This window comes from Mauremys mutica, chromosome 2 (assembly GCF_020497125.1).
Source record: "Mauremys mutica isolate MM-2020 ecotype Southern chromosome 2, ASM2049712v1, whole genome shotgun sequence".
In the NCBI taxonomy this organism is placed as follows: domain Eukaryota; kingdom Metazoa; phylum Chordata; order Testudines; family Geoemydidae; genus Mauremys; species Mauremys mutica.
The window spans coordinates 231047383-231064271 of NC_059073.1; the positions used below are offsets into that span (position 1 = coordinate 231047383).

General features: G+C 37.4%; 1 protein-coding gene across 3 annotated transcripts in view; it reads right to left on the minus strand.

Moving 5' to 3' along the window:
- TAX1BP1 (Tax1 binding protein 1) overlaps window positions 1-16889 on the minus strand; it is a 90090-nt gene that overhangs the window by 17527 nt on the left and 55674 nt on the right. For all 3 annotated transcript variants that reach the window (XM_045008258.1, XM_045008257.1, XM_045008256.1), the window contains exons 9-16: window positions 16661-16888; window positions 15155-15301; window positions 13838-13907; window positions 12687-12805; window positions 11573-11698; window positions 10885-10956; window positions 3497-3674; window positions 2936-3084 (exon numbers count right to left, since the gene is read on the minus strand). In XM_045008258.1, the coding sequence (XP_044864193.1) occupies window positions 2936-3084; window positions 3497-3674; window positions 10885-10956; window positions 11573-11698; window positions 12687-12805; window positions 13838-13907; window positions 15155-15301; window positions 16661-16888 (1089 nt within the window). The remainder of the gene's footprint in view (window positions 1-2935; window positions 3085-3496; window positions 3675-10884; window positions 10957-11572; window positions 11699-12686; window positions 12806-13837; window positions 13908-15154; window positions 15302-16660; window position 16889) is intronic.

Below are 16889 nucleotides of genomic sequence, written 5' to 3' on the forward strand. Positions count from 1 at the left end.
GCAAAGGTTAATAGCAATTAAATGTGGCAAACTAGACTAAATGAGAAACAGGTCATGATACCACTGTACTTGCAAAGAGCACAATTCTTTGTAGAAAACTATTTCTGAAATATTTCTTAAAGTAGCAAGAGCATCTAGAAACTGAAACACAGTAAAAAAACTGTTCACATTAAAACATACATATATAGTTTAGGTAGTTTTCTTCATAAACCAGTTCACTAGCCCCCATTTTTCTTTTTTTATACAAGAGTATCTGAGCTAACCAAATAAAACAAAAAAAAATAAAGATTCCTAACATCCCTTAAAAGATGTGTTTGACCCTAAAAATTCCTCAATGCCAACAGTAACAGTAGCTCCTGACAGGCCTGACAAACTCAGTAGATCCAACACATTGCTTTCGTAGTACTTTATTTATCCAACGACGGTCAAGTGAGGTATCTAATAAAAGTTTGTCATACTGAGTCTCATAATAGTTGCGATATGGATGGAAGGATGGATATTTAAAAGGCTTCAGAGTAGTAGCTGTGTCAGTCTGTATCCGCAAAAAGAACAGGAATACTTGTGGCACCTTAGAGACTAACAAATTTATTTGAACATAAGCTTTCTTGGGCTCATGTTCAAATAAATTTGTTAGTCTCTAAGGTGCCACAAGTATTCCTGTTCTTTAAAAAGGTTGTGTATGTACTGAAAAGATCTTTTAAAATCTGTCCCAGGCAAGGTGGACAAACAGTTACACCAGACAAAGGGATGTAGATTCACCTATTTGCCTTGGTTCATATGTAGATTAAGCATTGTCAGTCAATACAATGGAAGCACTGTTTTGCATATAGTCAACAAGAGGATGTGAAGGCAACTTGGAGCCAACCAGGAGAAGCAAAAAGACAGTTGGTTATCCATTCACTGAGAAAACAAAGAGTGGAAGGTATTCATGAACTCTTGGATCCTGGGTCAGTGAAAACCAGCTAGCTGTACAAAAGACTGAATCCTTGGGGGAAATCTACTTAACTACATAGAAAAAGTAACTGTTGATAAACACAGGTTTGTGTTCTAATTTTTGTTTCCATTATCCTTATTTACGATCTCAAATTTTAGCCTTTGATAACAAGCATTGATAACACAGAATGGCGCTTTCCGTAGGGTTACCATATTTCAGATTCCCAAAAACAGAACACTGCCCATGGCAGGGGGGTAGAGTTGGGAATTCTGGAAGGGGTGCCTGCAGTGGAGGTACTCAATGGTAGCGGGAGGCAGTGTTGCTCCATGTCATGGTGGCAGGCAAAAGCCCAGGATGCAGCAACAGCTGTCATTCAGCACCTCTTTGAGGGACACTCTCCCCAAGGCTGGGAATTGGGGCCTGAGTGAGCGGGATCTGGCAACTGTGGCCTATAGGGGAATAGACCAACCTGCTGCAGATGCAGGGGAGGGACCAATCAGCTGCCGCTTGTCTGCTCAGCAAAACCCACAGACATTTCCTGTTATTTGAAAAATGTGTCCGTACAGAGAAAGGAAGCTCAAGAAAGAGGCTATGTCCAGGAAAAGTCGGACATATGGTGACCCTACTTTCAGAAGCACTTGGGCTGGGGCTCACCTACTTTTAACTTACAAGACAAAGTAAGGGGTAGCAGAGCCCTGAGGAGATTGTTTGGGTGGTGTTGGCAAACCAATACTCAGTTAAGCACAAGCAAATCTTCCTCTTACTGGAGGCAGGAGGGTAACAAGGTGACTCTCACCCTGAGAAACAGAGATGACCCATAACTCTTGATGGGGGTTAGGGGGAACGGCACAATTTAAAGGGGAGGGACACATGACTGCTCCATGTGTCACCTCTGGCCCCTTTTCCACTACCCCTGTGCCCCCCACACCCTTCCAAGCCAGCACCACCTTTCCCTCACTCCCCACTTACTTCTCCCATTGTCTCCCTGCTGTGGGCCAGAGCGGGCTCTGTACACCGACTGCCAAGCAGGTAACTGCAGTTGCAGGCAAGGAAGGGACAGAACTCAGAGGTCTTCCCCACACCCCCTCTGGGGGAGCTGTGCTGCCATCCCTGTCTCTCTTCCCTGCTCCAGGCACCTCCTAGGGGGGCTCAGCAGGGGCACTAGGTGCTGGTGCCTTTCCCAGGCACGTCCCCTTCACCTATGCTCAGCCCGACTCCCACCCTGAAAGAAACCGGTGGCGTGGGGGGGGAATGCAATTCTGTTCCCCCCCCAACACCCCTGCAGAGAAAGTGTCACACTATGAAGTCCTGGAAAATGTATTAGCAAACAATACCATTTTTAGTTTACCCTGTTTTAGATAACAGACAAGAGTCTCTGCCACTTCAAACTTTTGGTGGTTGAAAAGGCCAAAATGGAAATTGTTTCAATGTTTAATATTTTCATTCTGTTTAAATATTTCTTTGATTCTGTATCTCTTGCAAATCTGTCTTCATAAATGTACACCTTGCATTAAACTATATGCTAGACATGATTTAATTCAGAAACACTGGTAACAATCCTCCAGCTTTTGTTTTGCCTTCAGTTTCAATTAAGTTTTCATATACTGGTGAGAAAATTAAAAACATCTGTGTTCTACAAGAAAGGCTGTGTATGTAATGTTAAGGAACAGGCATGTGGTTATATATTGAAATAGCAATATGACTTGAAATAAGTTGACTTTTTTCCTTCTTAAATATTAAAGCAATCAGAGGCTAGGACTCCAAAACCAAAATAAACTGGTATTAGAATTCAAAAGAGATTTCTATAACTTGAATTTTCATCATTTTGTGTGCAAATTGTTCATCTTAAATAGTGCTCATCAGATATTTTTCAATAAAAATTCAGTTCTGATATGCTTAAGCATATCAGAATTTTTAAATGCTCACTATAGCCAAGCAATTGTTAGCTCCTGGATGCTGATTAATAAATGAAGGAAAAAAACAACAAGCAAGCTAACTTACATTGCTATCCTCAGGGTCTTCCAGACCATCAGGCCGACTAAGGTTGCGAGCAGGCTGACTGCAGACTACGTTGTCTTCCAGTTCCCAAGAGGAAGTCCTTACAGGCAGCCTTTGGAGCTCCTCAGGATAAAAAGCACCATCTGCTCCATCTGAAATAAAAATTAGAAGAACAGGCCTCTTATTTTGTATAAAAAGTTCTGTTCAATACAATTAGTACACTTTTTGTCATATCAAAATAATAATGAAATCAAAAATTTCAAATGTTTTCAGTTTAGATTTAATGAAACTAGGAGTTCTCAACCAAAGCCCAAAATCTGGTAAACAGAATGCACAACTAGAACAAACTTTGGAGTGAGAACACCATTGTTCTTGTGTCCTCTTGAAAGTTTTCCTTTTAGTGACTAGAGTCGACAGACTTATTAATGAATCCAGCCATTTCCGACAAACATATTGTATGCCAGGATATCAACAGTCCAGTCCTGTCTCTACATAAATAAAATTGCACCATTATTTTTAAATTGTGAGACAAAAGAATGCTGAGGAAAACAAAACTTTACAAACCTCTTGTTTCCTGGATTGCGTAAGGGTTTCCAAACTGCAGAACTGGTAGTCTACTTGGCACTGCAGGAACCACCAGTCCCCTCTCCTCTGAGTATGGACTGAGAAAATGTAAATCTTGCTGAGAAATCTGTCCCTTATTTATCCTTTCAGCTTGATTTTCTGGAATCCTGCCAAGTTCCTAATTAACAAAAAGTTTTAAAATGTAATTAACACATGGAGTCAAATTATCAAATGTTTTAAATTCTGATTAAATAGTTTAATTAAAAGCTTCAATTTTTAAAAAATAATTCCAATATTTATCTGCCAATTTTCAGATCCACCTTTCATGACTTGACTGAGCTAACTCTAAGTAACTCCAAGTTTTTGTTACATTATTAAATATATTGATAACTTATTTGTAAGAAATTTTATTTTGAAGTTCTATCATCAATAGATGCAAACTCAACAGCAAAATCACCAATATTGTTCATACAAATATCTACTTTTACAAAGCAAATAAAAAAATCAGTTATAAAACAAAGAGGCTCTGCTACTTTCACCTGATCTCTCCTTACAACTGAGAGGATGTGCATATTGTGAACAATTCACAAATAAAATTTCTGTTTTATCTCAAAAACACTATAACAGTGGTTCCCAAATTTGTTCTGCCGCTTGTACAAGGAAAGCCCCTGGCAGGCCGAGCTGGTTCCTTTACCTGCCGCGTCTGCAGGTTCATTTACCTGCCGCGTCTGCAGGTTCAGCCAATCGCAGCTCCCACTGGCCAATAGGAGCTCCAGGCCAAGGGGAGCTGCTGGAAGCGGTGGCCAGGACGTCCTTCAGCCCGCGCTGCTTCCAGCAGCTCCCATTCTCTGGAGCCGCGATCAGCCGAACCTGCGGACGCAGCAAGCAAACAAACCGGCCCGACCCACCAAGGGCTTTCCCTGCACAAGCGGCGGAACAAGTTTGGAAACCACTGCACTATAATTTAGGAACACACCGATTATGCAGAAATCAGATACAGGCTTGATGCAATACTCTAAAAATCTCTCTCTCTTAATAGATGCATAAAAACTTACTAGATATATTGGGCTGGATCATCTGCTGGTATACATCGGGGTAGCTCTGTTGACTTAAATGAAGCTATCGCAATTTATACCAGCAGAGGTTCTGGCCCACTGGGTTAAAGTTTCTTGCTTTCAATAAGAGAAGAATTTTAAGATGGATGGGCCTTTATTCCACCCATTTCAAACCAGAGAAAAAACAAAACAATGTAACCGGAGAAAAAGTCAGAAGCTGTCCTAACTTTTTCTGTCCTACAATTTGTAGGTTGTTTGTTTATAAACCCCAAGGAGCAATCAAAAGAAGTTCAAAGTGCAGTGTATACTTTTTAAAAGTCTGAGACACTTTCTGAAAGTGGAAATGTCCCATATGCTTATAGTTTTTTTTCTACAATATGGAAACATTTTTGCTAAAAACATGATGGCACTTAATACTTTAATTCCAGCATCACCTAAGATTAAAATAGAATGTACATCAAAGTGCTTGTAAAAGGTGCTATAAAATAGTCTTAGCCATAAGCTGGATTGCTAGGGTAGAGACTGATTAAAAAAATCAAAGGCTATATAAGTATGTAAATAAAACAGAAACTAAGTAATTTTATAGGTTTGAAGAGACTACAAATGAACATTTTTAGCATGCTATGTTTAGTGACATTTATAAACAAACACTGATAATGGAGTATAAATTGAAAAGCTGTTTACTGTACTATGCTTAACCTTTTAAATCATGGTTTCAGTCTAGCAGAGCACTTTGATTCTTCCTTGGAATTGTTCTAGCAAATTTATAGATATTTACATTACAAGCTTTTATAAGCTTCATACAATATTTTTACAGTTGCACTCCTCCTTATGTGTGTTATTTAAAATGATTCCCTCCAGATAAATAGTTGTATCAAAATCCTGACATTCACTTAGCTTTTCTATGAATTAGAGAAATATGTTACAGACATATTTAAAAAGAGAAAACCATCAATGTGTATGAAAAACAGTATCAACAGCATTTTTGGTTGCTTTTGGAAAAAAAAGTTAAATATTCTTATTTTCCAACTAGTTTACTCTATACTGAAATTACTTGAAGTCACTGTATATTAAATAAAACAGCTGTGCTGAATTCCGCTCATGTATATCCTCTCTTCCATCTTGGTTTGTTCATATAACATGGAATGAATGTACTTACATATTTTAATAAACATTACTCTCTCCATTAGCAATGCCTTGCAAAAATTGTCATACTGTGATTAAGACATTGTATTGGGAAGTAGAATAAGAACACCTATTAATAATCGCCCTGCAAAACACTGAAGATACTTTCAGCATTAGAACATCATCTTGAATATTCAGCATGGATTTCTTTAGTTTTAATCATACACATACTGAACTTGATGAGAAAGCCAGCTTTGGAAAAAGCGGCAGTTCCTTTTCAAACACTTATTTAAAAATCTGGAATGGCATTAGAAGGTATAAAAATGTCCTTTTAGATAAACTACAACTCTGAAGAGATCATTATCACACTGTAACATCTGTCAATCTGTTCTCTTACTGGCTGCTTGTGGGAATAATCAACAATGGTAGCGAATGCGTGTCTGGTTATAAACAGAAACAATCCTTACGAAACAGTGGAAATAACTTATCAAAGTATATATGAATATGCACTGTTCTTCTTAGATGTCTGATTAGAATTTGACACAGCCACTTATCCCAATTTCTAAGGAAAAAAGAATTCTGTTATAAGTATATGGATAACGGTTAATGCTAAACAAACAGCCAGTATATAAAAAGATTCTGCCTTACAAATTTCACTAGATTAAATGCAGCATATGATTAAATGTTCTGGAATTCTATTAGAGCACAAAAAAATTATTTCTAAACATAGTATTTCCAAAAATCAAGTCAGATGTTTTGATGTTTCACTATTTGTTGTTTGGTTCTGGGATTCTTATTTTTTGATAAATATGGAAGTTATTTATAGAAATCTCACCATTAAATTATTTTTTATTATTTAAAAATCAGTTAATTCATTTTTACTGCATTTTAAAATTTACCTTTACATGTTTTATGAGTGGTCTCTTTATATACTGTTCCCCACTGTATCTCTTTAAAACAAATTAACCAAGGCTGGCTAGAGTAGTCAGGAAGGAGTTAAACTAATAACAAAAGGGGAGACAGTAAAAAGAGGAAAGATATGCGCACTCAGCACAAAATTGGGATGTTGAGAACAAACCAAGAAATCAAAGGATATGAAGAGAAGAAATTCTTGAATTGCCTAAACACCAATACTAGGAACCTGGGTAACAAACAAGAGGAACTGGAAATGTTAATTTATGAACAGAAATTTGATCTAGTTGGTATTACTGAAACCTAGTGGGATGATTTGCATGATGGAACGTTAAATAGGTTATAACCATTGATTTTAGGAAGGATCAAGTGGGAAAAAGAGGAGAAGGCGTGGCACTCTATGTCAAGAGGCATTACCTGTTTCCAAGTGATTGATAACTAGGAATAAAATCATCTTACATGCTTTGGCTTAATGTCCTAACAGTTAAAGCACAAGACAGGGTAGTAGTTGGTGTCTGCTACAGACCACCAAACAACAGTAGGGAACAGGATGACCACCTCTTTATGCATCTATGTATAAGAAAAAAACTGTGATCATGGGAGGACTTCAATTTGAGTGACATATGCTGGAGGTATCATGCTGCCAGTACTAAAAAAATCCTTGGAATTTCTAAACATTATAGATGACAGTTTCCTAACTCAAAAAGTGTTGCAACTTGTCCTAACAGATAAAGAGGAACTGATCACAGAACTAAAAATTAGGGCTGTAAAATGATTACAAAAATTAATTGTGATTAATCACAAGATTAAAAAACAGTTGTGATTAATCGCAGTTTTAATCACACTGTTAACCAATAATAAAATACCATATATTTAAATAGCAGAATACCATTTATTTTGGATGTTTTTTACATTTTCAAATATATTGATTTAAATTACAACACAAAATACAAAATGTACAGTGCTCACTTTATATTATTTTTTATTACAAATATTTGCATTGAAAAAAGGTAAATAGTATTTTTCAATTCACCTCAGGCAAATATGACAAATAAATAAAAAAAAAATCTATGATTGCATTATTTTTTTTTTTAACATAACTATACTCAAAAATAAAATATAAAACTTTAGCAGAGTGGTGGGCAACCCATGGCCTGCGGGCCCGTCAGGATAACCCGCTGGCGCGCCACGAGACAGTTTGTTTACATTGACTGTCTGCAGGCACAGCCGCCCGCAGCTTCCAGTGGCCGTGGTTCACTGATCCCAGCCAATGGGAGCTGTGTGAAGCGGCGTGGGCTGCACGGACGTGCTGGCCGCCGCTTCCTGCAGCTCCCATTGGCCGGCCATGCCAGTGTAAACCAACTGTCTCGCGGCCTGCCAGTGGATTACCCCAAGAGGCCACGTGCAGCCCATAGGCTGCCCACCACTGCTTTAGAGCCTACAAGTCCACTCCGTCTTACTTTTTGTTCAACTACATTTACAGGAGATAATGCTGCCCGCTTCTTATTTACAGACTACTGGACAGGGTCACGATCGATTAGTACAGGGGTGAGGAGGGGAGACCGCTAGAGTCACCCGGGGAGGTGGGGATTCCTGTGGCAAAGGCTCCAAAGCGCCCTTTCCCTGCTTCACATCCTCACAGCTGCTGGCAATTGCCCTTCCGCCTTCCTTCATATAAAACAAATAAATAGATTAACCCTGAGGGAGTGGGCGCAAGACTGACTCAGAGGAATCAGGAGGCATTTCAGTAATGTGCACCTCTGGTCTGGATAATACAGAGTCTCTTGTCCCCAGCTGCCTCCTGCTTGCTACCGCAGCAGGCGCCTCTCTCCCTACCTGGCAACCGAGTCCCATCTCCAGAGGTGTGCAGTTAATGCTTGTTTAAAAAAAAAAAAAAAAAAAAAAAGGCTTTCATTTGTTTGGCGCTAAACACATGTGATTGACAGCCCTACTAAAAATTAATGGTACCTTAGGTACAAGTTATCATGACTTGATCACATTTAGAATTTGAAAACAGAATAAATTGTAGACTAGTGTATATACTTGATGCTTTAATAGGGCCACTTTCACAAAGCTAAAAACAACTGTTGGCTAAAAACAACAGCTCAGAAGAAGAATTTAATCCGAAAAATCTGAATGATAATTGGGAGTAGTTTAAGAACACCTTACTACATCCCCAAAAAGCTGCAATCCCACAGCTGAGGAAGAACAAAGTGCTGGTGAAAAAAAACAAAAACAATCTGGTTTAGAGAGGAAGTGAAGGCAGCTATAAAACCTGGAAGAAAGGGGAAGCTGATAGTAATGAATACAAATCAGAAGAAATTGTAGAAAACTAATTCAGGGAAGCAAAGGGACATAAAGAGAAATCTATGGCCAGAAGAGTTAAGGACAATAAGGAGTTTTTAACTATATAAAGAACAAAAAGAATTTTTACACTAGTATTGGTCCACTAAGCAGAAAAGGCAAAACAAGTTCAATAAAAATTTCTGTTCAGTATTTGGGGGGAAAATAGATGATATAGTCTCATCACATTGTGATAACACTTTCATACCAATAGTATCTCTAGAAGATGTTAGACAGATGCTACTAGAGTCAGACATTTTTAAATCATCAGGTCCAGACAGCTTGCATCCAAGAGTTTGAAAAGAGCTGGCTGAGGAACTCACTGGACCATTAATGTTCATTTTCAACAAGTCTTGGCGCACTGAAGAAGTTCCAGAAGTTTGGAAGAAAGAATGTTGTGCCAAACAAGATGACGTAGGTAATTATAGGCCTATCAGCCTACATCAATCCCAGAGAAGATAACAAACCAGCTGATTTGGGACTCAATTAATAAAGAATTAAAGGAGGATAATTTAATTAATGCAAATCAAAATGGGTTTATGGAAAATACATCTTGTCAAACTAACTTGATTTTTTTTAATGAGATGAAAAGTGCAGTCATTACAGGTTGATGCATCATAGAATCATAGATTATTGGAGTTGGAAGGGACCTCAGGAGGTCATCTAGTCCAACCCCCTGCTCAAAGCAGAACCAATCCCCAAAATGGCTCCCTCAAGGATTGAACTCACAACCCTGGGTTTAGCAGGCCAATGCTCAAACCACTGAGCTATCCCTCCCCGTCAGACTTCTGTAAAGCATTTGACTTAGTAGAGCACAACATTTTTACTAAAAAACTACAATATAAAATTAATATGGCACTCATTAAATGCATTAAAAACTGGCTAAGTGATAGATCTCAAAATGTAACTGTAAATGGGAATCAAGTGTGTTTCCAGAGGGGAGCTGCAGGAATCCGTTCTTGACCCTATACTAATCAACATTTTGAAAATAAAACTCATTACTGATAAAGTTTGCAGATGACACAAAAATTACGGAAGTGGTAAATAATGAAGAGGACATGTCACTCATTCAGAGCAATCTGGATCACCTGGTAAACTGGATGCAAGCAAACAACGTGTTTTAATAAGACTAAATGTACACATCTAAGAACAAAAGAATGCAGGCCATGTTTACAGAAGCAGTGGTTCTGAAAAAGATTTAGGGGTCATGGCGGATAATCAGTGGACCATGAGCTCCCAATATGACATGTGGCCAGAAGAGCTAATGCAATCCTGGCATGCATAACCAGGGGAAACTTGAGTAAAAGTAGAGAGGTTATTTTACCTCTGTATTTGGCACTGGTACAAATGTGTTAGTTTCTGAGGTGCCACAAGTACTCCTGTTCTTTTTGGTGGAATACTATGTCCTGTTCTGGCGCCCACAATTCAAGGATTGTTGATAAATTGGAGAGGGTTTAGAGAAGAGCCATGAGAATGATTAAAGGATTAGAAAAAGTGCCTTACAGAAAGAGATTCAAGCAGCTCAATCTACTTCGTTTAACATAGAGAAGATTATGCGGTGACTTGATTCCAGTCTATAATTTTCTACATGGGGAAAAAATATTAAACAGTGGTCTCTGCAATCTAGTAGAGAAAGGTATAAAATGATCCAAAACCTGGAAGTTGAAGTTAGACAAATTCAGACTGGAATTTTTTTATTTTTTTTTGGGACAGTGATGGTAATTAACACTGAAATAGTTTTCCAAAGGTCATAGTTGATAGTTCATCACTGACATTTTCTAAATCAAGACTGAATTTTTCTCTAAAAGATACACTCTAGGAATTATTTGGGGGAAGTTCAGTGGTCTGTGTTATTATAGGAGGTCTGACTGTTGAATCAGAATGGTCCCTTCTGACCTTGAAATCTATGAAGCACCAGAGTCCACTAAACATAACATCTGATGGTTACAGTACCTTCTCACTGGTGAAGACCTCCAAATGTGATATCAGCTCTTTTATTGTTCTCTCCTTTTCTGCCAGCTGAACCTACATGAAAAAAAGTTTGCTTCACTTAGATTACGGAATGTATATACATTTCCCCATGTATTATGCTGTAAACACACAAAACTCAGCAATTTAAAATCACATTTCTGTCTGAAAATATTTTACCTACTATAATTACATGCAACATCCTTTACAGTTGAATGAAGTTAGCAAAAAATATTTCTCTATTTTCTTCAGTTTGTTTACTGTGTGCATTTTTCAGCACTGTGTTTATTCGATGTCATTTACCTGGTAGCAGTGGGACATTAGAAGGACTCTTCTTCAGATACATGGCTAGGGATCAAGGGGAAAGGGCAGGAGTGATGACAGTGGTAAGGGATACATCTCTCCCAGGGAGGAGATTAGCAGTGGGAAGTAAATACTGCTCCTGATGAAGCCTGCCAACAGGTTTGTATTTGCATGGATGAGGGGCCAACTACTTTGATGGTGTTGTTCTCAGGCCTGCCCACACTCCTGCTCAAAAATCCCACATGAACATCAGTAGGTGGGATAGAAAAACAATTTTTTCTCTAAAAGAATGCTTATTAAATGTGTGTGTGGTTCCACAACTCTCTACTTTGTGCCTCTTCCTATTCAATGTGTAGCCAAATAAGCTTACTTTATACTGGTCCTCCATTGCTGCTAGCTGGAGTTTTGCACTCTCACTGATTTTCACTTGTTCTTTCCATTTCAGCTCCAATTTGGCCAATTCATCAGCATAAACACTGCATTTCATTTTCTCATCCTAAAGTAGTATAACATAAGTCATGATGAATCACTTAACATTTTACAAAGCTATGGAATTTTTTTTTTTTTAATTATCTGACCATGCAACACTCAGTGCTTCCCAGAAATTAGACAATTGCCAGGTGGCTTCCCAGTGGATTGATTACAGGCCCCTATTTATGTGATAAGGCTTGGAAGAGGACAAGAGTATGGGGAACTATAGCAATGAGGTCCAATATACTTTTCCTTCTTGAGCCTTCAACAAGCTGCTATTCTTCTCTCTCCTTATCTGTTCTAGCTTTTTTGTATACACACAGTTTTTCTCCTGCTCTTCAAAACATGCTGCCACTCTGTAAGGTGTCTCACATCCACTTCAATAAAAAACCCATTCCAGCGAGCTTTGCAAACACCCAGAGCACCTTTCATCCAGAAGGTCAAAGGCAAAGGTTTCCTTTAAAGCATCCCATGTAACTCAAATGACCAACACAAGTCAGTAATGAACCAGCACAAATGCGACCCGCCCCCTGCCACAGAAAGTAATGAATGCAATTGCCTTGCACATGTCACACCATGGTAAACAAACATATTAGCATAATATTTTTGTGAAAACATGAAATATAGGGTGGTAATCTTAATGGAAACAAGTGAATGCACTTTATTTAAATAGTTGCCTCCAAAGAAGATCTCTTCGCAGAGATTTCCATTTCACCATTTCAGGTTGTTCTCACCCCAATATTTGCTTTATAAAATTACCGACATTCCACTTCCACCCAAAAATAGCAGACAAACATGCAAAGAATACCATAGCACCCACACAATGGAGTCTTAAAATTCTACTTTGAAGATACCTGCTTATGATAAAGTTTCTATTATGATCACATCTGTGCTATATGAATGACTATTAAGGGAACAAACAGTTCAGTAGCTGAGAAGAGTATTTCAATGTTTGAGATATATTCCCTGTAGCTACTTTCTGTTCAACTTTCCAAAAGCAGCCCTTTACTTACTGATAACATTTGCTTGCATTTCTTATACTTCTCTGTTTTCTCAGCAATTTCTTTGTTCATTTCACATGCTTGCTCCTTTACCACGAACTCTGAAACTATATCAGGTGAAATGGGGCTAGCTGCAAATATTGAAAAAAAATATGAATATTTGTTCTTTGTTTTTTAAATAAACGCAGCACAACAGGAATGAATGAAGGGTGGACAACAGTTCAGATCTTGCCAATGTCACACACACTAATATGCATCTTGGAGACAACATGTACATGACCCAATCTCTGCTGGCCACAGGCATATTAAGATGAGGGCAGCTGTATCAGGCTCTTGCCAATGAAGCCCTCAACTGGGCAAAGTTTGGATAACCATGCTGAACAGAAAATATTCCACAGCACATAAAAAGTGTTTGGAGAACATCCTTTTGAGAAATTAAACCATTTATAAACTTAATTCTCAGAGCACAATATTATTGGTACATATATTTTACCCTTTAGAAAAAATGCTTAATAAATGTCACAAAATTGCAACTATTTACTTTCTCTCCAGTATGTGTTATGACATATTACATGTTCCTTTCTTTATGCTTAGAAGGCTAGATTTGTGGGAAGCTTAATAGTCCATGAAAATTACAACACACAGTCAAGTGTTTTCTAGCAAATCATTAGGATACATAGTTCTGTTCTTTTCTGTAGATAACTGAACACTTTACCAGCACAGATTTTGCAATAAAATATATTAAACTGTAACTGTGCCATGGCTGAAGAGATGTTATGTTACTGTAAACATTTCTTTTTACTGAAATTCTGTTTATTAGCTAAAAAAATTTAAAAAACATGCTATATATCTTAATAATTGATCTTAAACACCAACTCAGGGCTCAATCCTGCCAACACTTACATTTGTAAACTTCACTCATGTCAGCAGACCCAATGAGAATATTTATGGGTGCAAGTATTTGCAGGAGCAGGCTCTCAAACTGGTGTTCATATTTCTAATCGGTTTCCATTGGGTTATCCAAACACCAAGGGCTAGTTGTTTATATACAAGGTACTTTTATAGATTACTTCACAAATTAATATTCTATTTGAGGCCAACAAATAGAAAGCATTAAAAAAAGTTTACATTGTTAATACCTGGAGATGTGGTCAACTTTTTACCTGTAACGACTGCAGTAGCTGTCTCAATGTTTGAGGCATCTGTCACTTTCTGTTGGTTCCCTGCAGTTTTCTTTATGAAAAAATAATTTTGGTACTTTATTCAAAGAAAACGTCAATCAAGAATTACAATGAACTGCTTCAATGATTGTGCAACTGTGAGAACACAGATGTTATAATTTAACTCAGTTCACTACTTTTTGAAGTGGATAACTGTACACCATCTACCACTTTTGTTTAAAGAAAAACACAAAAGCAAACTAATATATTTCTCTGGCTTTATATCTTCTCCTGGAAATGGGCTCATCAAAGTTGCTGGTGTCAAGGTGAGATAAGATTAAAAAAAATATACACTTTATACTATCTCCACTGCATCTTTGCATTGACTCTGAAATATGATCAGTTTACTGCTTTTATAATGCCGTATTTTATAATAATTTTCTTGCAAAAACATTAATCATAAAAAATATTTTATAAAATAGATTATGGAAATCTCCACAATTTAGAGTATCTGCTAAACTTTAAAAATTTAAATTTAATATTCCAATTTAAATTGGAATCTAATCTACATTAGGAATTGGGATGGATGTAAATTAATTAAAAAAGAGATCTTGGATACTATAGTTCCTTTTTTTTTTTTTTTTAAGTTAACATTTGAGCTGGGTGTCAGATATACATGACATACACACAACATACCATACCCCAAGACACAGGCAGGGGACCAGACATTTACCAACAGACATTATGGGATGATACCTCATTCCCTATTGACCTTCAGGATGATACAGGAAATAGCAGATATGAATCAAGTAGCTTCTGCAATATCGATAGAGTGATATAGATAAAATAAGCAACCAAGCACACACATAAAAGAGGTGCAGGTGCACAGTTCTGCTGCTGCATGAAACCCCTTTACCCATCTCTGTACACAGTCTTTCTCCCAAGTTCTCTCACCCTCTCTGCAGGAGGGGGATGAGTGAAGGAATGAAAATGCAATGCCATGGTTTCCTCTCTTTCACAGTTGGGGAGAGAAGATGCCTCAGCAAAAGAATACTATGCTTTGAAGATAATCCAGTTTATAACATCACACAAACTCAATAAGCTTTCTACATATACCAAATACTAGGATACTATGTTTGGTTTCAACAGCTTATATCCAACATCATAGATAAGTTGGCTCTACTACAGTATTATATTCATTGACAATTCCTCACACAATGTTCTGATTCTTGTTTAAATGCATTGTTCTTTGCCACAACAAATTTTTAAACAAACACTGAAAAGTCACGAAGAGCAAATGGATTCTCCAATTATACTTACTGTCTGATCTACAAGTTTATTCACTTGTTTTTGGAGCTTTTGGCATTCCTTGAACTTTTCTCGATAATGGTCAGCAGCCATCTGCAGACGAAGCTTCAGATCCTCAACCTCTCTGCGCAGTTCCTGCTCTACTGTGCTCAAAATTTCCTTTTTTAAAAAAATAAAAATAAAAATATATATCAAAATATATATTCTCTTTTGTTCAAATCAATACTATAGAACCTTTTTCAGGCAGTGGTAATGAAGACAAAGATTTGATTTTGAGGGGAAGAGATGGGGGATAATCCTTTTTCTTGGTAGCAAGAACACAGGTCCTACAATGAGAGCCGCTTTGAGCAGAAGAAGGTGATGGAGTGAGAGGGCATTCATCAAGAGACACAAATATGTCTCTCTGGGTCTGTGAGCTGATCTGCATCCACCACAACATGAGTTCGAGCATTCTAGGGCCTATTCTAATATATGGCAACTGACTATGGTTCTGAAGGAATGATATACAACTAAGAATTGGCAGAGCACAACTGTGTTCCATCATGCCCCATATGTCAGTGGGAGAAGTGAAGTGGAGATATACGATTGTTGCAGGAACCAAATAACTCAGCTTTAGCCACTGGGGTAATTCTCACCTGTTCAGTTTTGGCCAAACTTTGGCTCCTTTCTGCAGCCTGAATGGTGCAATGGACCAGAGATAATCTGGCCAATTTTTCTGAGAATACTTTTCAAAGATATGCTGTAAAGTAATAAATACCTTTTCAACTCTACCCTCATAATAAAGAATGCGGGGATATTTGAAAATGAAAGAATAAAGTAAATTGCTTTTGCTACATTTTGGAACCATAGGTGCACATTCTATGAATTTTCAGGCTGGCACACTATTTTTATAGTCCTACCTGTAATAGCTACAAACCCACTGAAGTCAATGCAAGTCTTTCCATTTGAATTCAATGGGCTTTGGATTAAACAGCCTCTGATGGATAATATACTCATTCATGATGGTTTTAAATATATTGATGTATTACTACTTATTAAAAAAGTTTAGCAAAGAATCCACTTTGAGCCACAAATTCTGAACCATTTGAGAAAAGGATGTATAGTTTTCTTCTACTGAGGAGAGAAACTTTAGCAAGAGAAGAATCCCATCCAGTAGTTCTTATCTCATTTGCATCGATTTTAGAACCTGACCCACAGATGAGTTAAAAAGAGTCAATTTAAAATAATCCAGCTATCACATTGCTGTATTAGTCTGTAAAAATGTCTAAAAAAATTCCTTAATATTCCCATAAAAACTATTAAAGAATCTTCTTTCTAATCAGACCTTCTAATCAATTTACATGCTTTAAATTACAAGTAATATCATCAATGGTGAGATAGAGGTTTTATTAATTATCCAGAAACAAGTTTTGTTTTCATGATTTTATCAAAACTGAAAACTGCTGTAACTAAACAAGCTCACAACATCAGATTTTGTGAACATGAATAAATCTCAGAACAAAAGAGGTAACATTTTACCTGTTCATTTTTTACAAGAGTGACTTTTTTAAGCTCAGCTACAGCATCAGCAAGCTGCTTCTTCAACTTCTCATTTTCCAATCGAGCACTATGAAGATCTGCCATTGTCTTATCTCGCACATTTACTGTATCACTCAGCTCTTTTGACATTAAGACAGCTTCCTGCTTGCTAGCCTGAATATGATCTTCAGCTTTCCGAAGTTGTTCCTTTAAAATATCTGCATCCTCC